The sequence below is a fragment of the Lissotriton helveticus genome, chromosome 10, assembly GCF_964261635.1.
Source record: "Lissotriton helveticus chromosome 10, aLisHel1.1, whole genome shotgun sequence".
Taxonomy (NCBI): domain Eukaryota; kingdom Metazoa; phylum Chordata; class Amphibia; order Caudata; family Salamandridae; genus Lissotriton; species Lissotriton helveticus.
The window spans coordinates 858,164,052-858,187,919 of record NC_136071.1 but is presented as its reverse complement, the minus strand read 5'-3'; the positions used below and the strand labels follow the sequence as shown (position 1 = coordinate 858,187,919).

The 23,868-nt window shown below is 50.2% G+C and overlaps 1 protein-coding gene across 10 annotated transcripts in view; it reads right to left on the bottom strand.

Annotated features, from left to right (window-relative positions):
- The window catches only part of TAX1BP1 (Tax1 binding protein 1), a 702,037-nt gene that overhangs the window by 20,452 nt on the left and 657,717 nt on the right, over positions 1 to 23,868 (bottom strand). For all 10 annotated transcript variants that reach the window (XM_078663492.1, XM_078663483.1, XM_078663485.1 and 7 more), the window contains one exon: positions 447 to 532. In XM_078663492.1, coding sequence (XP_078519618.1) covers positions 447 to 532 — 86 coding nt within the window. The remainder of the gene's footprint in view (positions 1 to 446; positions 533 to 23,868) is intronic.

Sequence of the window (23,868 nt, the reverse complement as noted above, 5' to 3'; positions counted from 1 at the left end):
GAGCAATGCGTTCCAAAGGCAAAATTACTATGGATATGATGAAAGAGAGCAGCTGACTGTCCCTCACTCCTTGGGGTTGTGGGGACACACACACAAGCGTACGCATGCTGAATTTAACATTCATCACACAAGGCACACACACTAAATGCTCTTGCAATTTCTTGTGAGGTCACTAACTTCTCCAAACTTTATAATTATTGGCAAATGTTGTGTCACTCTAAAACTTTGGAAATTAAAAATTGTTTCTTCTTTTTAAAGTTCCCTAAAATACCGTAGAGTTGTTTGGAATGAGGTGCAGTGCTAACAGTCCTCCTTAGTGGAAGAGTAATGATTCACTCTGGAATAAACCACCAGACTAATCTAAATCAAATTTTCTGGTCTCGTGTTCAATTATAATATAATGATACAAACAATACATTTACTATGCAAACTGGGTAATACATTACCTAGAATCAAAGCAGAACCCTGTCCCATGCTCATGCAGGAGTATACTTGGAGGATTTTGAGTTGCAGGTATGTTGTCGTCATCATCCTAGATAAATAGATATAAAACATTTTTTAACATTTTATAGGATAATGAATGTCCCTAAAGCAATTTCTGAAAGCAAGGTCATTCAGTACAACTTCCAAAAATGTACTCCTGTCCCAGTGTACAATTACCTGCCTCTCTTAAACCAATCACACTGAACTGCACTGTGGTGGGAAACAAAGTAAAGGATGAATCAGCATGTAAAGAGATCCTGCTCATGTCCACAAAGGGACACACTCTTGTAATCAGGCCAACGCTGTTCCTATTCTGCCTATGTAAAACCTATTCTATTGACAAAATGAAATTTTGTTCGGTCAATCCAACAGTTTCTAAATATAAAAAAAATGTGAAAAAATCATTTCAGTCTCATCAAAAATAACACTCCGAGTCACTGAGGCACTCATTTGATATCCCACTGAATGTAATCGCAAAAATCTTACAATCTCACTTTTGTGAACGGAAACTACTAACACAGGAAAGGAGGAGAGGTCTCACTTTGTGGCAGCTATTGTACTTTGGGAAGGAAGAATAATTTTCTTTGGGGCTGTCTAGAAGGCTAGGCAGTGAACACAGAAGGGGAAATACTGCTATACAGTGCACGGGCAGTTGCAGGGGACAAAAAAAATTGGCCTCAGCTAGGAAACAAAATCAATTTTTGCCAATGACTAGCACCTTAATGGTACGAAAAAGTCCACTCCATTGCAGAGGAAGCCATGTGAGGATCACTGCTAGACCATTCTCTTATGAGGCACATTTGGATTTCATTATCTTTAAAAAACACTGCTTTGTCTACAGGAGAAATTCACACTTCGGGTTAAAGAGGGCTGGAAGGAGCAGGCTGCATGTGATATAACCACATTGAAGCGCTGGTGTGTGCTGACAAAAAGAGAGAACACATTAGGAACTAGAGTCTAGCACTTAATCTTTTAGAAATTAAAGTACATTTTGAAAAGCTGCAATCACCCCTTTAAAACTAATTCCGATTTTTGCCTGCCATTTTTGTGAATTAAATAAAATATTTTTTAATTTATGCATTTGTTTAATTTATACTTGTTTCTGTATTTTCTGTGTTGTTTTGAGATCCAAATTGTATAAACAGCTCAGGCAGGGGTCTACAATCTGGCAAACAACGTAACAAATAAGTTACTTACCTTCGGTAACGCCTTATCTGGTAGAGACTATCTAGCTGCAGATTTGTTACCTTAGAATTATTCCCAGGTGTCAGACTGGATCTGGAAATTATTAATGAGCACTATCCTGCACGCCGGTAGGTGGCGTAAATCGGCTACACGTTGAGTCATCTGTGCTAGAAGTGACGTGTAAGGTGCCTATTATAGGCGCCACCCCATAGACCTAACATCCGTTTCTTTTAGCGACTTTCCACACCAGAAGCGTGGACCCATGAAGAACACTGACCACTGGTGTGGAAAACTAGGGCCCTGCAAAGGACAAACCTGTTACAAGAAATCTGTTTGCAGAGCAGGTAGGATGTGTGGGTGAGTCGGAAAGGAATCTGCAGCTAGATGGAGTTTCTACCAGATAAGGCATTACCGAAGGTAAGTAACTTGTTCATCTGAGAGAGACTTTTAGCCGCTGATTCCTTACCCTAGAATAGATACTTAAGCAATACCTCCCCGGGGGTGGGTATGCAAAATAATTTCATACCAAAATGACTTGCAGGACTGAACAGGCAAAGTGCCAGTCCAGAAGGAACTGACTGTCCAGGCAGTAGTGTTTTGTGAATGTGTACAGAGAAGCCCACGCTGCTTCCTGGCAGATGTCCAGCACCGGTACTCCGGGTGCTAACGCAGTGGTCGCAGCTTTGGCCCTAGTGGAATGAGCATGCAATCCCCAGTGGGCTGCTTCTTGGCCATCGTGTAGCAGATTTTAATGCAGAGCACGTTCGTCGGGAGCTGGCCTGCTCCTGCACGACCCTTCCCTTCTTTGCTCTGACATACCCCAAAAAGAGTTGGTCATCTACCCGGAACTCTCTCAAAAGGTCACGGTTGAACAACAAACATACACAGTTTTGGTGGAAGAATGCCTGGCTGCCAGAATAACATTGCAGACTTCGGGCGGAAGGTCAAAAGCGGTCAACTGTCGCTGCTAAATCTCAACACAAGAAGGTGAAGTGTTGACAGGTACGGGTGGAAAATCATCCTTTCAACTGCGACAGAAGATCCTCCCGAAGGGGCAGCCTGATCAGAGGACCGATGGCCATTCTTGCCAGCTTGGGATACCAAACTCTCCAAGCCCAGTCAGGAGCCACAAGGATGACTTAGGATTGGTCGTTCCTGATCTTCTTGAGAACTCTGGGCAAGAGTGGTATGGGGGGGAAGGCGTCCAGGCGGCCTGAGCGTCACTCGAGATGAAAACAGTCTCCAAGCAGGAGCCGCCTTGGAAACTCCAGCGAGCAGAACAGCTGACATTGCACATTCTCAGCGGTGGCGAACAGATCTAACCAAGCCTCTCCCCACTGCTAAAAGGGACCTTGCACCACCTCCGGATGGAGACGCCATTCGTGACCTACTAGGCATATTTGGCTAAGTTGGTCCGCCATAGCGTTCGGAGAGCCATCCAGGTGTTGAACCACCAGGGAAATGCCCTGATGTTCCAGCTTTGTCCAGAGACACAGGGCCTCTTGACAAAGAGTCCATGATCCCAACCCACCCTGCTTGTTGCAGTACCACGTGGCGGTGGTGTCGTCCGTGACAACCTTCACGAGCCTTTCCTTGATGGAGGGTAGAAAGGCTTTTAGTTCCAGCCAAGTCGACTGGAGCTCCAGATGGCTGATATTGAGCCCAGATTTCACCAGAGGCCTCTTATCTTCACCTCTCCCAGATATCCGCCCCATCCAAAGAGTGATGCATCCGTCACCAATGCCAGATCTGATTGCCCCAATCATAGTTCGCTAACCACCACTGCAGATCGTGTGCAGCTCTCTGAGATTTGGACCACCATGCCAGAGAGATTTCCCGGATGCTGCGCCCACTAGATCTTCAGGTTCCACTGCAGAGCCTGCATCTGCCAGTGGGTATGTGCCACAAGCAGGAGATTATAAGGCACAGCAGCCTTGGAGTCAATCTCACCAAAATCCAAGTTAGAGGCTGAATATCAATATAATAGCCTGAATAGCATGGACTCGCAGTTCAGGAGGATAAGCCCAAAATTGCACCTACAGCTCCGATGAAGGGGAGCGTCTGAGAGGGAGTCAGGTGTGACTTTGGCACATTGATACTAAACTCCAGTGAATGCAGGAGACTCGCCATAGTCTGGAAGTGGGAAACAACAGCCTGGGAACAGACTGCCTTCAACAGCCAGTCATCACGGTAGGAGAAGACTGGCATCCCTGATCTCTGCTGCAACCTCTGCCATCACCTTGGTGAACAATAGTTTTGTGTCACGCTTGCACACTAAATTAACTTAAGTTCAATCGGCTGTTGCGTGCTCTAGGGTGTACTCTCCGTCAAGGAGTACTGATATATGCAAGAATAGCGTGACCCTTGATTGGGTGACGTCCCCCAGTCACAGCTAAATCCCAATAGAGGGGTTGTAAAGTTCTTCACTGTTTGGAAACGTGAATATTCTAAACCAAATCCAAAACTTTCATGTTCCAAAGTTCTTTATTTTTTATCTTCGTCTTATTTTCATATCTTCAATCGATTCAAAAACAAATCAATGGCATCCAGCCTTATACTCAATAGTTAATCCTCCAATGCATTTCGGCTAATGGTTAGCCTTCATCAGGGTTTGGATGATGCCAAACTAAGATGTGCTCAGAAAAATAGGAAGGATTTGCTAACACAAACCACTAAAAAGAAAAACACAAGAGTAGTGATTGTGTCAAAATATTCAACCTAAAGCAAAGCATTCAAAAACATCATCAGAAAACACTGGATGATACTATCTCAAGAAACTGGCAGTCTGTGGCCGTGAAATGTTGATTGGGGGGGTGGCGAGAGGCCCAACAACCTGACCGCAGCCCTGCTGCCCGTTAAGTGCTCAAGCGATGAATCCGCTTTGTCTCCAAAGAGAAGGAAGCAATCAAAAGGCATGCGAATAAATGATGCTTGGACATCCCCTGAAAAGCCAGTTGTCCTCAGACAGATGTGACACCATAAGGCCACTGTCTAAGAAACCACTCTGCCAGGTGAGTCAGTAGTCCAGTCCACATCTGAACGTGAACTTTACTGCATCTCTTCTGTCAGCAACAGCCTGGCAGACCATGGGCTGAGCCTTCTATGGGACCATGGGCAGCACCTGTGCAACCGAATCCCATAGAGCATAGGCCAATAAGGCATGAGGTGTTCACGAACCGCAGTGCTAGGCTGGTGGAAAAAAACATCTTTCTTAAGGTGTCTAGCCTTCTCAGGAAGTGTGAGCAGCAGAGAATGTGCCAAGATTTACGTGGGAGGTAGTTACTTGGATAACCAAGCTCTCTGGGGTGGGGTGTTGTGTGAGGAAATTGGGGTCCCCTGCGTCAAGGCAGTGGAGGGCAATCTTCCTGTTCACAGGAACCCCTGTGCTGTGCTTGGACCAGGGCCCAAGCAGGACGTCCGCAAGTTACTACTTGTGTAGCGATATATCTGTAAGAGACATTAGTTAGTGATAGATTCCTTACCTTAGAATATCCCCAGGCGTCAGAGTGGATCCGGAGAGTTTTTCGTCAGCAGTACCCCTGCGCGCTGGAAGGTGGCGTCGTGCGGCTCTGCGCCGAGATGACATCACAGAGACTACTTAGGCGCCACCCATGCACGCTGACGTCAGTTCTGTACACGACTTTCCGCACCAGGAACGCAGAGCCATGCAATAACCTGACCACTGGTACCATGAAACTAGGGCCCTGAAAGGGATTACCTTAACCCTAGAAATCAGTTCGCAGAACGGGGAGGATGGGTGGGGCGGTAAGGAATCTATCACTAACTAATGTCTCTTACAGATATATCGCTACACAAGTAGTAACTTGTGCATCTGAAACAGACACCAGCAATACCAACCCCAGTGGTGGGTATGCGAACAAGATTACACCAGAAAGTCACGGAGAACAGAACGGCCAAAGAAGCCGTCTCTCCGGACTTGGCGGTCAAGGCAATAATGCTTGGTAAACGTGTGCAGCGAGGCCCACGTAGCTGCCTGACAAATGCCCCGCAAGGGAACGCCGCGTCCCAAGGCAGTAGTAGCTGCCGTTGCCCTGGTAGAATGGGCACGCAGCCCCACAGGAGGCTCCTTCTTAGCCAATGAGTAACATGCTTTGATGCACAGAACGACCCACCGAGAGATGGTCCTTTTGTGCACGGCCCGACCTTTTTTGGCGCCCACGTAGCCAACAAAGAGCTGGTTATCCACCCGGAACTGTTGTGTGCGTTTCAGATACAATGAGAGCGCACGTTTAGGGTCCAGGCGGTGGAGCCTCTCTTCCTCTTTTGAAGGATGCGTAGGCGGAAAGAAGGGAGGCAAAGTGATGGTCTGCCCGATGTGGAAGGGCGTGGCAACCTTTGGCAGGAAAGAAGGACGGGTCCTTAAAACCACCTTGTCCGGATGAACAGAAAGGAAAATAGGTTTAGAAGAAAGAGCCTGGAGCTCGCTCACTTTTCTGGCAGCGGTGATAGCTACCAGGAAAGCCGTTTTGAGAGTGAGAAGACGTAATGGACAGTGATGAAGGGGCTCACAGGGACACCACATCAGAAAGGCCAAGACAAGATTTAAGTCCCACTGAGGCATTATGAAAGGCACAGGAGGAAGCCTGTATGTTATGCCTTTGAGGAGGCGATTAACAACCGGGGACTTAAAAAGAGAAAGCTGATCTGGAAGCCGTAGAAAGGCGGAGATTGCCAAAAGATAACCTTTGATAGGGCCCAGAGCAGAGCCCTGCTGGGCCAAAGAGAGAAGGAACGAAAGGACCTAGGAAAGAGGAAAAAGGGCAGAAAGGGGATCCACAGCATTTGCTGTGCACCATGCCAGAAATATGTTCCACCTACAGGTGGATACCCTTTTAGTGGAGGGACGCCTGGCTGCCAGAATGACATCATAGACTTCGGGAGGAAGATCGAAAGCGGTCAACTGTCGCCACTCAATCTCCACGCATAAAGTTGGAGGCTGGACAGGTTCAGGTGGTGGACCGTCCCCTGCTGCTGCGACAGAAGATCCTCGCGAAGAGGCAGTCGGATCGGGGGATCGATCGCCGTGCTGAGTAGCTCGGGATACCAGTATCTTCATGCCCAATCCGGAGCCACAAGGATGACTTGGGCCCGGTCACGCCGAATCTTCTTCAGCACTCTGGGCAGAAGTGGTACGGAAGGAAAGGCGTACAATAGACCGCAGCTCCACTCACGCCGAAAAGCGTCGCCGAGCGAGTGCCGCCTTGGAAATTCCAACGCGCAGAACTGATTACATTGTTTGTTCTCTTCGGTGGCGAATAGATCTAACCAAGGCTCTCCCCACTGCAGAAAGAGACCTTGCAGCACGTCCGAGTTCAGACACAATTCGTGATCCATCACGCACCGGCGGCTCAGTTCGTCCGCCCTGGCGTTCAGAGAACCTTGCAGGTGTTGAACCACCAAGGTAATGCCTTGATGTTCTAGCCATGTCCAGAGGCGCAGAGCCTCCTGACATAGGGTCTACGACCCCACCCAGCCCTATTTGTTGCAATACCACATGGCGGTGGTGTTGTCCTTGAACACCTGCATTACACTTCCCCAGACAGAGGGAAAGAATGCTTTCAGTGCAAGTCGAATCATGCGAAGCTCCAAAAGGTTGATATGGAGCCGGGACTCTGCCGGAGACCTGAGGCCTCTTATCTCCGCCTCTCCAAAGTGGATGCCACATTCCAGGAGGGACACATCCGTCACCACTGTGTGCTCCGGTTGGAGAAGGGAGAGGGATCTGCCATTGACCCAATTGCGATTCGCAAGCCACCACTGCAATTGTCATGCAGTGCCCTCCGAGATCAAGACATGATCGGACAGGTTGCCCTGATGCTGTGCCCACTGGAACTTCAGGTCCCACTGCAGAGCCCGCATATGCTATCTGGCATGTTGCACTAGCAGGAGGCCATCAGGCACAGGAGCCTGAGGGTCGACCGAAACCTGGGATAGAGTCTGAAAGATCGGAATCATAGCCTGAATAGCTCGGACTCGCTGCTCGGGAGGATAAACCCAAAACAGCGTCGAATCCAGTACCGCTCCGATGAAGGGGAGCTTCTGAGAGGGACTCGGGTGCGACTTCGGCATGTTGATGGAGAACCCCAGCAAAAGCAGGAGGTCGGCCGTAGTCTGAGGTGGGAGACGAGTGCCTGGGGCGAGCCCGCCTTCAACTGCCAGTCGTCGAGTTTGGGGAAGACTGAAAAACCTGATCCACGTAGATGAGCTGCGACCACCGCCATCACTTTCGTGAACACCCGAGGAACACTGGTAAGGCTGAAGGGGAGCAAGGCAAACTGAAAATGCTCATGGCCTACCGTGAACCTCAGGTAATGCCGGTGGGCCGGCAGGACGGGGATATGAAAATATGCGTCCTGCAAGTCCAACGCTACCATCCAGTCTCCAGGGTCGAGAGCAGCCAAGACCCGAGCCAACATCTTGAACTTGTGGTTTAGCGAGGATCTTAAGACCATCAAACTAGCGGTACGCCGAGCCGAGCGTGCCTGGAGGAGGAATTATTGTCCCTTACTCAGATCTGAGTTTACCACTCTTCTGGCTCAATACAAGAAGGCCATTCTGGTGGCAAAAATGGCCTACTTCTCCTCTAAGATTCTTACAGCTGAGAGTCGGCCGAGGGAAATTTTCTCGATAGTCCATAATTTGGCATTCTCCGATAGGACATCTCTTAAGCCCTCCCCTTCCCAGGACCTCTGTCACTCCTTAAATAATTTCTTTATTGAGAAGATTGCTATTATTAAAGCCAACATTCCCTCACCCTCCCCGACTTTTGTTGACCCTCAGTGTCCTCCACCCAAGGGACAACTCGATGCCCTTCCCCTCCTGACTAAGGAATCCTTGACCTCGATAATCCCCTTGGTCAAATCTGGCTCCCCACTGGATACTTGCCCCGCGCACATTCTTCGCCATATTTATACAACTTGTCCAGATCCCCTCTTCACTTCCTTAACAGTTCTCTTTCCCAGGGGGTTGTAGCCAATTCACTGAAAACAGCTGTTATTGTTCCCATCTTAAAGAAGCCCGGCGCAGACGTTTCGGTCCCCGCCAATTATCGCCCCATCTCCCTCCTACCATTCTTGGCTAAGGTGCTCGAACGCCATGTTACCAAGTCTTTGAGCACGTTTGTGGAGGAGTATGGGGTTCTGGCTCCCCGCCAGGCCGGCTTCCGCCCCGCACACTCTACGGAGTCCGTAGTACTTTCGGTCCTTGACAACCTCAGGGAGGGAATGGATACCAACCAGGCCCAGGCTTTGGTCCTCCTCGATCTCTCAGCCGCCTTTGACACGGTTGACCATACCATCTTACTTTCCCGTGTCAGGGCGGCGGGGATCGGGGGTACCGCCCTGGTATGGTTATCCTCCTTCCTGAGGGACCGCACCCAGGCTGTTTGCCTGGGTGATTTTTCTGCGGACTTCCGGAAAGTCCAGTGCGGGGTCCCCCAAGGTTCCTCCCTTTCACCTCTTTTGTTTAACCTCTATATTGCCCCCCTCATTTTTTCGTTGCAGCAAATGGAGGTCAGCGTGTACAATTATGCGGATGACCTCCAACTTGTTTTCAATCTGTCTTCTTCCTCTGCTTCCATTTCAAACTTTCAGTCCATTATGATTTTTATCCGGGACTGGATGAACTACAACCACCTGAAACTTAACTCGGATAAGACCGAGTTGGTGCTGACAGGTGGTTGCTCCAGTCCCTGGTCTCCTCTTTTCTGGCCCCCTTCCCAAGGTTCTCCCCCGGTCCCTTCTACCTCAGTTAAAACTTTAGGTATCAAACTGAACTCCCAGCTCACTCTTCACTCCCAGGTTAGTTCTGTGGTGTCCTCTTCTTTTTTGTCACTACGCACCATCCGCAAGGTATCCCGTTTTTTTTCCTTTGATGCCTTGAAACTGATCATCTTGGCGATGGTTATTTCCCGCCTGGATTATGGCAACGCCTTATATGCAGGTATTCCTGCATATTGTTTAAAGCGCTTGCAGCTGATCCAGAACCAGGCGGCACGGTTGGTGTTCAATCTTCCAAAATCCCACCACGTAACACCCCTTCTTAAATCCTTACACTGGCTCCCTGTCCGTGAACGCGTCCAGTTTAAGCTTGCTTCTATCACCTTTCAAGCACGACTGGGCGCGGCTCCGGCCTTTATCACATCTGAGATCGTTCCCTATGTTCCAACTAGGGAACTACGATCATCCACCCAATCCCTGCTGTCAGTCTCCCGTTTCCGGAGGAAGAAATGGGGAGGATCGAAGTTTGCGACCCTTGCCCCAGTCCTGTGGAATTCCCTGCCTCTAGAGCTTAGATCTCTAACTCTTTAAACTCAATTCCGGAAAAAACTCAAAGCCCATCTATTTGCTAAATCTTTCAACTAGGTCGCTTGCTGCTTTCGTTCTCTTCTTCTTATTCTCTGTTACTCCTCCTCTGGGGATCTGTCTGTTGCAGCGCCATGAAACCGCTGGTGAAAGTGCGCTTTATAAATATTTTAAAACTCAAACTCAAACTCATTCTTCTTCCTGAGGAAGCGATTGGCGTTCCTGAGGTCCAAGAAGGGGCGCAGGCCCCCTTTCTCCTTTTTGGGGACCAGAAAGTAGTGGGAATAACAACCACGTCCTACTTCTGGCCCAGGAACGCGCTGCTCCATGGCCCCCTTGGCCAAGAGGGCAATGACTTCCTGTTGGAGAAGCGCAAAGTGATCCCCAGACATGCGGTGGAACGGAGGTGGCAGGGCTGGGGGGGAGGACTCGAAGGGGAGGGAGTAGCCCCTTCGGACGATTTGCAGCACCCACATGTCCGAGGTGACAGAACTCCAGTGGGGGAGGTGATGTTGAATCCTGCCGCCCACCGGCGTGGGGTGCACCCTAAAGCTCGGACTAGGAAGGCTTTGAGGCGGATGCTGTGGGAGCGGATGTGGACTGACCCGCACGCTGGCTTCCAGTGCCACCACGGTTACCAATACGTCCACGGCCGCGCTGAGGTTGGTTCTGTGCAGGCTTCTGGCTGACCGAACGTGTTGAGGCGCCCCTTCCGTGGCCATGAAAGGAACGACAAGCAGACGTGGCTGGGCGCGTGGTGGAGAGACCCAAGAACTTGGCCGTAGCCCGAGAGTCCTTAAAACGCTCCAGCGCAATGTCTGCCTTATCGCCAAACAGGTGAGTACCATCAAAGGTCATGTCCATGAGTTAACTCTGAACATCCCCTGGAAACCCAGTGGCCCGTAACCAAGCGTGGCGATGGGGGGCCACTGTCATGGAGATTTCCCTACCCAGAGAATCCGCGGTGTCCAGCCCACACCAGATGGCGAACTTTGCAGAGTCTTTCCCCTCAGCAACAGCTTGGGAAAGTCCTGCCTGAACCTCCTCCGGACACTGAGGCAGCGTCTGCGCCACAGTGTCCCACACAGCGTGAGAGTAGCAACCCAAGAAACTTGCAGTGTTCACTGACAGCAGCCCCAAGCTGGCAGAGGAAAACAATTTCTTGCCAAACTACTCAAGCTTCTTTGAATCCTTATCCGGCGGTGCGGTAGGGAATGCGCTTTGGGAAGTGGAGGCCTGGATGACCAGGCTCTCCGGAGTGGGGTAGTTCATTAAAAAAGCAGGGTCACCCGGTGCAGGGCGATGATGCCTGGCTACGTTCTTATCCACAGGAACCCCTGTGGCTGGTCTAGATCAGGTGCCCATCAAAACATCCATTAACGCCTCATTGAATGGAAGCAGAGGCTCCATAGAGCTTGCCGCCGGAAGAAGAACTTCAGTGAGGAGGTTGGTTTTGAGAGTGACAGTAGGCAGATCAAGGTCAAGGGCCTCAGCTGCTCTATGAAGCACCACAGTATATGTCTAGGACAGCAGGAGGAGACCGAATACCAGGCTCAGAGGAGAGGTCAAGGCCACCTGCATCCTCCTACTCCCCCACCCACTCCTGTTCAGACTCGCACTGCCGTGCAAGAGGGTCCTCAGACCCCTCCCAGTCGTCCCCCACCTCCGCTGCCCGTGGTACAGGCTGTTGTGGCGGGGGAGGGACAGGGGAATACAAATAGTCCAGCGGTGCCGGGAACTGCGCCGGTCGGCGCCGATCCGGCTCCATGTCCCAAATACGGTCCCAACCCGGAGCAAAATTGTCCGGAAACCTTGGGCAAGGGCGGAGTTGGGAAGAACAAAGCCCATTGCGGCTTTGGTAACAGAGCCGCGGCGGAGCCGCCGGCTGAGGACCTTGCAGCATCGGGGCCGGCGCCGGTAGCAGAGCGGGCGGCAAGGAAGGGCCCTCAGCTGGGATCGCGGGACCCGAAGGCGAGCCGGTGGGAGCCCGAGGCCTGAAAAGGCGGTCCGAAGCAGCAAGAAAATCCTGCACCTGGGCCGGAGTCGCAGACGGACCCAGATAAGGTGGGTAGGCCGCGGGACTCACAGGCTCCAACGGAGCCACGGGGGAGGTACCCCTGGCCCCCTCGGCCGCATCCGGAGACCGACGGGGGGACTTCTATGAGCGCAAACGCTTCTTTGACTTTTTCGTAGGACGTCTCTTACCCGATTCAGACTTCAACCCCGAGGAGCGATGGTGATGGCTCCGCGGTCGGTCCCTCGAGTGACCCCTGGACCTTGAACAGCGCGGAGACAACTGCCGGGCCTCCAGCAGCTTTCGGGACAGCTCCCGCAAAGCCTTCAGTGCCATGGCCAGACAGTCGGAACATGACCGGAGGTCATGGTCGCGTTCCAGACAGTAGAGACAGACGCCATGGGGGTCAGCCACCGACATCGTACGGCGACAGGCCCCGCAGGATTAAAACCCAGGCATCCTTATGTGGCACCAGGAGTCAAAGAAGTAGAGACAAAAGTCTCAAAAAAGTTATTAAAAAATTGACTAGGGTACGTGTTCTAACCGGATCTGCGCTTGCTGGTGTGGAAAAAGAAAGAACTGACGTCAGCGCGCATGGGTGGCTCCTAAGTAGTCTCCATGATGTCATCTCAGCGCATACAACGCCAGAGACGGACACGAAGCCGCACACCACCTTCCGACGCTCAGGGGTACTGCTGACAAAAAACTTTCCGGATCCAGTCTGACGCCTGGGGATATTCTAAGGTAAGGAATCTATCACTAACTTGTCTCTTTCAGATGCTTAATTCAATGGGAGAAGCAGTTCTGAGGGGTTCCATCCAGGCTGAAGAACCTTCGTCAAGACGCTCGTCTTGACTGCCACTGAGGGCAGGCTAAGGTCAAAGACTCCAGCCGCCCTCCTCACCATCATTGCAAAGGGAGCTCTCTCCTGTGTAGCCACGATAGGGATAGAAAGCATTCCAGTATCTGGAGAAGTGTCCAGACCACTGGCCTCCGCCAAGTCCTCACACCAGTCCATTTGTAGATCTAAGGGCTGATATTCGTCAGGATCCAGCGACTCCTCCCAGTCCTCAGCCTGGAAGGCATGGCTTCAGTTGGTGCCAGAGTCGGTGTCATACAATGTTCCTCAGGCTGTGTGTTGGAGTCAGGGATCAGAATGAGGACAACACCCAGAGCATTGGCATCGGGACAGGCACTGCTGGCGTGGAACCAGTTTGGGCCCCTACCAAACCCATGGGACCCAAGGTGGGGGGATGGGCTTTGCAAATATGTCACACAAAGCCTCATAAAACTCCTGGAGCGGAGCAGGGCGTCGCTCTGGCAAGTGCAGAGCCGACCCGGTTGAATCCAGGCATCGAATGTAAACACTCCCTCGTCTAGCCAGATGAGGTAAAGTCGAAGACCATTTTGACGTTTTACTCTTTTTTCTTCTTGTGGGACTTACCCGGTGGCACGGAAACTTGAAATGCGATGAAGATCTTGGACTCCACATTCAATCCTGGGACCTTCCTCTCGACCGGGATAGAGACCGTCGCGGCAGCGCTTGTTGGGCAGCAAGGAGCTTGAGGGACCGCTTCCTAAACGCCTTGGGGTGAATGTCGCGTCAATAGGTCTTTGTGTCTAGGTCGCATTCCAGGCACCAGAGGCAAACAAGATGCAGGTCCATCAACGACATCTGCCTATGAAAGACACTGCAGGGCTTGAAGCTGGTCTTCCTAGTGGACATCCTTGCCAAACCAGGCAAAGAACTCTCAAAAAACGTTGACAAAGCGTTGGAAAAAGCTCCGTCAAAAAGTGACTGACAGGTAGCTCCCTCCAAATCTGCACTGACTGGTGTAGAAATAAAAGCACTGACATCAGCGTGGTGGGTTGGCACCTGTATAGGCACCCCACACGTCACTTGTGGTGCAGACAACGCCACGCGGAGCTGATCGACGCCGCCTACCAACACGCAGGGGTACTGCTAACAAGAAATTTCCAGATCCAGTAGTTGATGCCTGGGGATAATTCTAAGGTAAGGAATCTACAGCTAGAAGTCTATCAGATAGCAAAACACTACAGACACTCAGTTCTTCTGAGCTGTGACACTGGGCTGCCTACCCTTATAAGCTCAACCAGTCATGATCTTATTTCAGTGTTGCCAATATATTCCCTATATTTTACCCCCCTTATTTTTTTACAATTCTTGTAACATCCTTGTAAACTTTCGTCCAGAGTCCTACCAATCCATTACACTCTGGTTTTGCCACTTTCACTCACTCCATGGACATGTTTTAAAATGTATACATTTTGCTTATCAAAATCATCTGTCCTCTGTACTCATCCTTATGGTTTTCATGCACCATTCAAGAACACAAGGCACCAAATTCTACTCACCACACTTGCCTCTCTTGGTTGTTCTCAAATTGTTTGTCTCTTTTCTCTTGCTGTCACGGTCAGCTTTCTGATGCTCATCCCGGTCTTCACCTATGCCTTGCCCCGTAGGCAATTCTGAAGGAGCTCTATTGGGCCCTCTCTTCTCTCTCTCCACAATCACAACCACCTCCAACCCTTATTGAGGTCTAATCTTTTGGTTTTGGTTTTACTTCCTTATGTATGCAGATGATACAGATTCTACTCTGTTAGGCCTCATTCACACAACACCGTCAAAATAACGAATTGCTTTAGAGCAATCCGACCCTGAATTTTTGGTCCCTCGTCTTATTTCACTACATTAAAAGGTAATCTACTTCACAAACTCCAAACCCCAAAGCATCTTTCTTCCGATTATCTTTCACCCCAGTACACTTAAAACATCTCCAAGGATTCTTGGGGGTGATATTAATTGCTCCCATTAGTCGTGAACACCTTCCTTAATCACACCAAAACCAATTTTGACACACTCAAAGACTTGTAACTGTTACTATTCAGCCCCCTAGCCCAATAGTTCTCGCCCTTAAAGTGTATAATCAATTTTGCAAACATGACCCTTTTCAACCACAGACCCACCTCCCTCTACAGAAACAAAGCAATTGCCTCTCAAACAAATAAGGACCGCAATACAAACTACTCGCACTGGTATTTAAAAAAAAGATACTCTTTCTTACTTTCACAGCTCATTACGTACCGCACCCGGTCTCTTACAGCAAACTGTTCTAAATGAAACCTTCCCTCTGTCCCAAATGATCCCTTGTGCACCCTATTGATATTCAATATGAGTTACTGGAATGCACATCTTAGAAAACCTTTTCTTAAACTTGTTCTAGATCTTCAAATGTGACCTCAAAGCACATCTAATGTAACAAGACCATCCTCGTAAACATCCAATTCTGGTATGGATCCATGGTGCTTATTTTAGAAAAATCTGTAACATATATTCCTGTTTATTTATCAATATTCCCCAACAGGATAAATAAAGAATTGCTACACCATACAAGTTATCCTATTTTGTGTAATTAATGACTCACCACGATGAAGTTACCACTAAGAATTTAATGGGAATCAAATTGCCAGCAACTGTAGCTGAATTTTCAAATATGCTTTTAATCACTTGGAACCGTATCCCAATTTTTCGCCTATCGAAACTGAGCCAGGATAATGATGAGTAAATATGTTTGCCCTTTGTTTTTCAAAATAGTCTATGTGGTTCATATAAAGTAATATATGTATTATGCGCCAAAATCTTTCTGTCTCAATTGGACTTGTGCTCATTAGTACAATCCAGCGTTATGACCCAAAAAGAGAAATTTTAAAGTAGAAAACCCCACTAGGGGCTCTAATTCTGCAAAGGATCTTTGGAGACACGGAATGATTCTGCCCTAGGCCTGTCTTTTCCATCTCCTATACAGTGAGAAATCAGAGTTTATTGATAAACAAGCGATGCATGTTGGTCTTTCCTCTTCTTTCTCCTCCTTAAGCTCGAAGCAATTCTTGCTTATGCCATAATTTGACGACAACTTCAAAGCTCCCAATCATATTTTTGTAGAAGTGCATTCCTTGGAGAAATATATAAAAGGTTGGCCAAATCCTGCCACCACCTAACTTTCTTGGGCAGCAATTTTTCTATGCATTTCTAAGACCTAATTCTCCTAACTGTTGAATTGAGCACTAAGAGGACACTGAAGAGATAGCAATGTGCTATAGAAAAGACGTTCTCTTTATGTGAATTCCTTTATTCTTAGACATTAAGCCTAATATGTATGTATATGCATCACTGCCCCGTGCTTTAATATAGAGCTTTTGAGCACTGGTACTATGTACACATCGGTATGTTATTTGCAGCACAGCCTCATCTCTGAGCCTATGTGCACCCTCACTAGTTCTCTTTTGTGAAGATCTGCTTGTACTATATGATATGGCTGTGAGGCCTTATCATGCAATACACTTACAAAATCCGACTTGGGTCCAGTGATCATTTGAAAACTTTAAGCTAAACCTGGGTAGCTCCGTCTCTGAGCAACAATGCTTAGCAAAGGAACAATGTGTAAAGCATAAGGAAGTCACACAACAAGAAAGAGACATAACAACCATGTATACAAATTGAGCACATTTTAATAAACGTTTAGAGTCCTTGATGACCAAAATCCACGAGGGGGTTCTAGCGATATGAATTTTTAAAGCATTTAAAAACGTTGACATCATCCAAAAACAAGTATTGGCAAGGCAAACATTTGTAAACTTTAAAAAAGTTTCTGAGGGTTTGTAACACTCAGTTCGGAGACTCCGACCTGGGTTTGGCAACCAAATCAGACGGAATAGAGGTCTAGGAGGCCTAAAAGAAATCTTTGGATAGTTACCTTGCCACCAGAGCATTTTAGAGCGAGTTCCAAACTTTACAGGACAACCGCCATTGACTTCTACAGAGTGGCCCTGATGCTGAGGGATGCAGGCTTAAAGATGCTCGAGGAATGCTCCAGTTGGGTTTGCGGTCCACGGAGGTGTAGTCCTGTTAAGTTCTCTGTCCACAGGTGAGTGGGGGTGACCTTGGCCACTGTGGACGAATCCAGTCACAACCAACACCAACGGGTCCAGCAGACTCCGGTGCAACTTTTGTCTATCTCCAAATTGTCCGTCAGAGTGCCTGACGTCCAGTAGCAGCATAACAGATGCGGTGACTACCAGACATGCAGTTTAGGCTCTTCCAGATTTAATGTACCCAGTGCTATTCTGCGGGCCAGCCAACTAATCTTTGGAGTCTCTGCTTTGAATTGGGTCTGGGAGTCAACTTTTCCCCGATCCAGGCACGCAGAACAGGGTCCAAACTCCGCAAGCCTAAAGTGCAGCAGATGCAGTTGCACACACATTGCAGCCTCTTCTTGTGCACTTCCAATGGGTGCAAAGTGGTCTTCTTCTCGTCCTTATTCCAAATCCAGGAAGTACTAACTTCTTGGGTGCCAGGGGTGCCCATTATATCCTAGTAATGTGCGCCGACGGGACAATGCGTTCACTAGCCAATGAGCTAGTAGGTCCCCTTCTGTCTGGTTACACAGTTAAAGTGATGTGTGGCATCTGGCTACCCCAGAGTTCAACTTGCATGCCACAAACAACATGGCTTAGGTCTTCCTTAGGTCTAAGGACTTTGGCAGCCCACTCGCGGGGTGTGGCTACCAAGGGCTGAACGCCCATGGAAAACTGCCTCTGAAACCGGTTTTCCCTTCCTTGGCCCTGGCCATACCTTGTCTAGGGGAAACAAAAGGCTTCCTGCGTGGGAGTTTTATCTCAGCGGTCCTTCAAAGGCAGCATCACGTTTAATGCTTGCCTTTTGGCCTAACACCCTTTGCAGCCCATCCTGTGGGGATGGGAATACCTACAATGTGGCAACAGCCTTTGTTCCCGGACTGGGAGTTGTTCACACATCTCCCAAGGTGGGCAGAACCTGTTTCAGGCCCAGTGCCTCTGCAAATCACTGGACTAGTTGGGAAAAGGAATGGCAATTTTTGAAAAAGTGGCCAGCATTAAATTTGACATAAATGTCGACTGCCCTATGAAGTCACACTTAATGTTCCGTTTAATTTGATACTGCACATGACATGGTTAGGTAGCCTCTGTCAGTAGTTAGATACATTGGAGTGCTAACTGTTATCCTTGCAATTACCTTATAAGGCTATTTAACTGTCTGCAAAAAAAAAATCAACACATTAGTGTTTTGTTGTACAGACATATCAAAAATATATGTGCATCTTAACAATACACAGCTCTTTGTCTTAGGGCTTCATAGTCTACCTTAGAGGAGACATATATATTTAGTGAAGTAATTTGTATAATTTGACACTAGTGGTAGTGACATAGTCGTGGGTGCAGTGTATGCACAGCCTCTTCAGTCTGCAATGGCAGCTGAAAGTCATGTTTTCACTTTGTCACACACAGAGAGGCACAACCAGTGATGCAGCGCTTGTGAGGACAGCCAACCTTCTATGCCCTGGGTACCATATATTAGGGACTTATAAGTAAGTCAGTACATGTCAATTGGGGTCATCCAAATAAACATATCATTTTGAAAAGGAATGAACACTGTCACTGAGGTCTGGACAGCAGGCCTCAGTGCACTCTCAAAGTTGAAAACCAGCAGATAGTACTCCAAAATGGGGCAAAAAGTGGGGGGAAACCTGCAAAAAGCTTGTTTTTCTCACACCTTTAATTTGAAAACAGTGGTTAATCAGTGCGAGTGCATTGATTGATTACAGAAGGGTCAGAGTAAGGGTTTTGATACTGGGAAAGAGAGTATAGACTTAAAGTCCTACAGACTTAAAGGTACTGAGCCACCATTCTAAGTCGTATGTGCAAGCACTTTCCTAGTTTCATCAGATTACAAAGCAGTTGAAATTAAGAAAACGCAAAAAGGAAAAACAAGGTAGCATTATGCAACGTAGTTCTAGGCAGAAAAGTTTTACAGCACTTTATGGGTAAATTTAGCAGCAGTAATTTGGGAGGAAGAATTCAGAACGTATATTGAAAGATAAATTGGAGCCAGTTGGTAAAAAAAATATATATATACGTTTAATGCCGTCAGAAAACACGAAGGAGCACCCACAGCCCACAAAACTGTCCAGCGTATCTCATTGAAAAGCACATGCCTTCAGAACACGAAAAATGCAGCCTAGCCTTTAAGTAGAGGGCGTTCAGAACATCCAAGAAAGTCTATGGAGGGGCGTGGCTTGCAGCCAAGCATGGCGGCAGCGTAAACCGAGAGCTCCCTAAGGCAGTACGGCCTAATGTGAAATCCGACATATTAATCCGAGACTTCGCCCACCTGAAGAAGCGGTGACCGGGTCCGGTGAGGAAGCGGCGCCGTTTGGTCCGACCCAGGCGAGAATCGGATGCGGGGAGCTGCGTCCTTGAACACTGCGAGCTTTGGGCCTGCGGCTGGGGTGCATCACCGGCCTCGAGTGACCGGTCGACCCCGGCGGAAGTGCGGGCTGACCGGCCTGATTCCGGCGACGCCCGCCGACCTCCAGACTGAGACGTCGCCGAAGCCCCCCCGTGCTAACGGAGATAGGACACACCTCGGGGGCTCCACCGGTGGCTGCGCCGGCTGAGGCGCTCACCAGAATCCTGCGTTGGCGTCTGAGTGCAACGGCGCCCGCGAGGCAGCGCCTGTGTCCGAACTGCTGGCGGCGCCTGGCGCGGGCGCGGACCCCCCCCCCATAGGAGGTGAGAAATCGTCGGTGCGAGCAGTTCCAAGCACTCGAGCCCTCTCTCGCCTTCAGCGGCGCCACTACCAGGCAGGTGTGGCGCTGAACATCCACGTGCACACTGGTGCCCCCGGGGCCCCGTGGGGGGCATAGGCGGCGAGAGGGAAGCTTCATAGGAGCAAGCAGCAATCCAGGCAGGTCACAGGAGCAACACTAGTCCCGGCTGGAGAGGGGAGTAGCGAGTGCTACCCTGGCCGCATAAACAATACCGCAGTAGTCTTCCCAGGCCACTAACCACGACAACGCCGGCGGCGGCCCTGCTACCTGAATAAAATTAGGCACAACCACCACCAGAACGCGACCAGAACCTTGCCCCTACACTGTGTGGTGAACGCACACGAACGACGATATTTAGGACACGCCACCCTGAACAGCTGACCGCTTCACGGCCAGTGCAGCCACAGAAGATAAGCGCTAGACTCGACGTGCACGACTGGTGAGGAGGAAGCGACGTGCAGACGTCTACACAGTGGGGGGCTCAGCGGGGTGTGGAACGAACACGCAGTGCTGAACACCCCGGCTGGAGGGAGCCGTGATTAGCCGGAGTGAGGTATTCTACTTGATCCGCAGGAAGACGGGGGACACACTGGACGGATCTTCCCGCGACGACAACGACTGGCAGCCCACGGCGCGGTGACCGCAGTGCTCGCAGGGGCTGGGACAGGTTTCCGCACACCTCGAGACATGGCGGGGAAAGGAACAAGGAGTGGATCAACCCAGGCCAGACTGGATAAATTCGGCTATAGCCAGCACGGACAATCGCAGGTGCCTGGACGCAGTTCCACGGGCGCCACTCAAGAAACTGAAGGGACCAAAAAGGTGACGCTAGAGGACATTATGAAAACCCTCTCTGAAGTGCGGACGACAGTGGGCTCCATATCCTCCGAAGTTACCCTGCTGCGCGCGGACTTTCAAAAAATGACTGAAAGGGTGTCACAGGTGGAGGTGGTTACAAAATCCCTGGTGGAAGACACTTCAGATCTACAAATAGCTATGGAACGTATGGAGAAGGTCACCAGGCACTTGCAGGACAGACTGGATGACCAGGAAGGGCGTTCTCGGAGAAATAATGTACGCATCCTAGGCCTTCCGGAGACAGAGGGTAAGAGGGCAATGGACCTCTACGTCGAGGATCTCATCAAAAATCAGTTGCAACCTAAAGGCTTGTCGCACTTCTTCTCCGTTGAAAGGGCACATAGGGTGCCTGGTGGCACGCCCAAACCAGGGGCGGCGCCGCGGCCTGTGTTGGCTAGACTGTTCAATTTTAGAGACAGAGATGCCATTTTGCAAGCGGCGAGAGTCTCACCACCAGTAAAAGTTCAGAACTCAACCTTGGCATTCTTCCCGGACTACACGGCGGAAGTGGCCAGACGCCGGAAATCATTTACCGAGGTCAAAAAGGCGCTAAGAGACAGAGAACTGCAATACTCGATGTTGTTCCCGGCCAAATTGAGGATTATCGCCGAAGGGAAGACATGGTTCTTTGACAAGCCGGAAGTGGCACAGGACTGGCTGGACGGCGGGAGACAGGTGGGAAGACCCCCCCCGTCCACACAGGGATCGACCGCACCATCGCAACGGGGACCACGCGAACAGGCGGACCGAGCAGGAGGAGCAACGAGAGGATGTACCGAGGGCGTTCCACAATGGGACTCAACGCCCAACTGACTCCGGACAGCCGGGCCCAAGCAGAGGTCAGACTGAGGATGGGTTGGCCCGGATGCGGGCGACGGACCCTGGACCTAGTGAAGCGGAGTAGGGTGGGCAGAGCCGGTGCCTGTAGGGGACTCACCGACCCCACGAGCAAGTAAGATAGTTGGGAATGGGTTTAAGCACTCTGCAAAGTTGGGGAAGCGGGCGGGGATGTGTCCGTGGAGCAGGGGAGCAGGGAGGGGGGATGGCGAGGGAGTTTTTCGGTTCATGTTCATGTTACTAGTCATCACATACACCACGTGGTACAAGCCAGCGAGTTATCTTACACCACCCCTTTGCACTTTTGCGGAGCAGTACGCTTACACTGGACCCGGCAGCCTGTCCTTCACAATACAACCCACACGATCCAATGACCCAACGGTTGAGCACCGCACCCGAGGAGGGCGCTAGTACGACGATGGCAGTGCCCCCCCTGCGCCTGCTCACATGGAACGTCAGGGGACTGGGGGATAAAATAAAAAGGGGGTTGGTCCTGCAGGCAGTTAAGCGCCAGAACCCTGATCTAGTCATGCTCCAAGAAACACACCTATCCGGGACAACCTGTAAGGCCCTCGATAGACGGGGATATGTAATGGCAGTACATGCGGAATTCACGACAGGGTCTAGGGGAGTGGGGATACTTATAAAAAAGACGTCGCCCTTTATGGTGGAACAACGCCGAATGGACGATCAGGGCCGATTTGCGGCATTACACAGCCAATGGGAGGGGAGGCCCCTTAACGTAGTGTCCGTTTACATCCCCCCGGCGCTCCACAATATAGCGCTGCCCGCCCTAGGTAAATTCCTCCTAGACCTCCCGGTGGGAGACACAATTATAGGGGGGGATCTCAATGCGATAATGGACTCCGCGTTAGATACATTTCCCATCAGGGACCGCCCCCGAGGGACCGCAACGCTCCCTGGTTTTCTAGAAGCAATGGGCATTACAGACATATGGCGGCAGCGGCACCCTGCAGCGACACAATACACATTCTACTCTGCGGCGCACAATAGCCTATCGCGAATAGACTACTTCCTGTTCCTAGGGGTTGGCCTGGGGAAAATTGGCACAATGGACATCCTGCCCAGAGGTATATCTGACCACTCACCCATATTGCTGTCGCTCACCACCAAAGAAAAGAAAGGCGCTAGACTCTACCCTTTATACCCCAACTATTTAAAGATCCCTAAGGTTAGGAAGAAACTCAAATTGGCGACCACACACTATTTTGAGGAAAATACAGCAACGGTTTCTTCGCCAGCGGATTTATGGGAGGCGTACAAAACTGTTCTGCGGGGGGAAGCAATTGCAGCCATAACAGGTCACAAACGAGAGTCCCGACAGGAACTCGCGGAACTCGAACTGGCACTCCACAACGCGAACAACTCACACATGGCGAATCCCACCCCCGACACAGCACACTCCCTGCAGTTGCGGCAGCAGCACTATCAGGCCCACCTGAAGACAAAAGTCCTGGGATCCATCACAAGCACAGCACATAGAATATATGATGTAGGTGATAAGGCCGGGAAAATTTTGGCATGGTTGGACAGGCGAGGGGGTAGCAATAGAGGGATACAGAGGCTTCACACACATAACGGACAGCTGCAGACACACCCAGAAGAAATAGTACGCACACTGGCGCGCCATTTTCAAGAGATATATACCCCAGAACATAGCATCACTGCATCAGCGGCGTCACTCTCGCTTGAGAACATTACTATCCTCGGGCTCACACTCGAGGCAAGGCAGGAACTAGAGGCGGAACCGACAATGGATGAGGTTCAATTGGCGATTCAGGCGCTGCAATCGGGTAAAGCGCTGGGTCCCAATGGACTACCGGTGGAATGGTATAAGTCGATGGCTTCCGATCTTAGCAAACCACTGCTAGAGATGTATCTGGAGAGCCGGGATAGGGCAGAGTTGCCGCTGGATCAGCGTACAGCCACGATTGTGGCCATACTGAAGCCCGGGAAGCCCCCGACCGAATGCACCTCATACCGCCCAATTTCTCTGCTAAACGTAGAGGCCAAGGTTCTGGCAAAACTACTGGCAAACCGTCTGATACAGCATCTGCAGACACTGATCCACCCTGATCAGTCAGGCTTTATGCCTCACAGGAGTACTGCACTGAACCTCAGACGGGTCCACGGGGTAATGGCACGTGCGCACCTTCTCCCGGAAAAGGCGGTAATTCTCTCCCTTGATGCCAGAATGGCTTTCGATCTAGTGGAATGGGAATACCTCTTTGCGGTGCTGGCTCGTATGGGCTTTGGACCGAACTTTATAGCGTGGGTAAGACTACTCTACACGAAACCGGTAGCGCAGGTGGTGGCGAACGGCCACATCTCGCAGACATTCCCGCTGGGGCGGGGTACTAGACAGGGGTGCCCTCTATCGCCTTTACTCTTTGCCTTAGTGCTAGAACCCCTAGCTATCCTGATTAGAACAACGCCATTACTCAGGGGAATCACATGGGAGGATGGATGGGAGGATAGA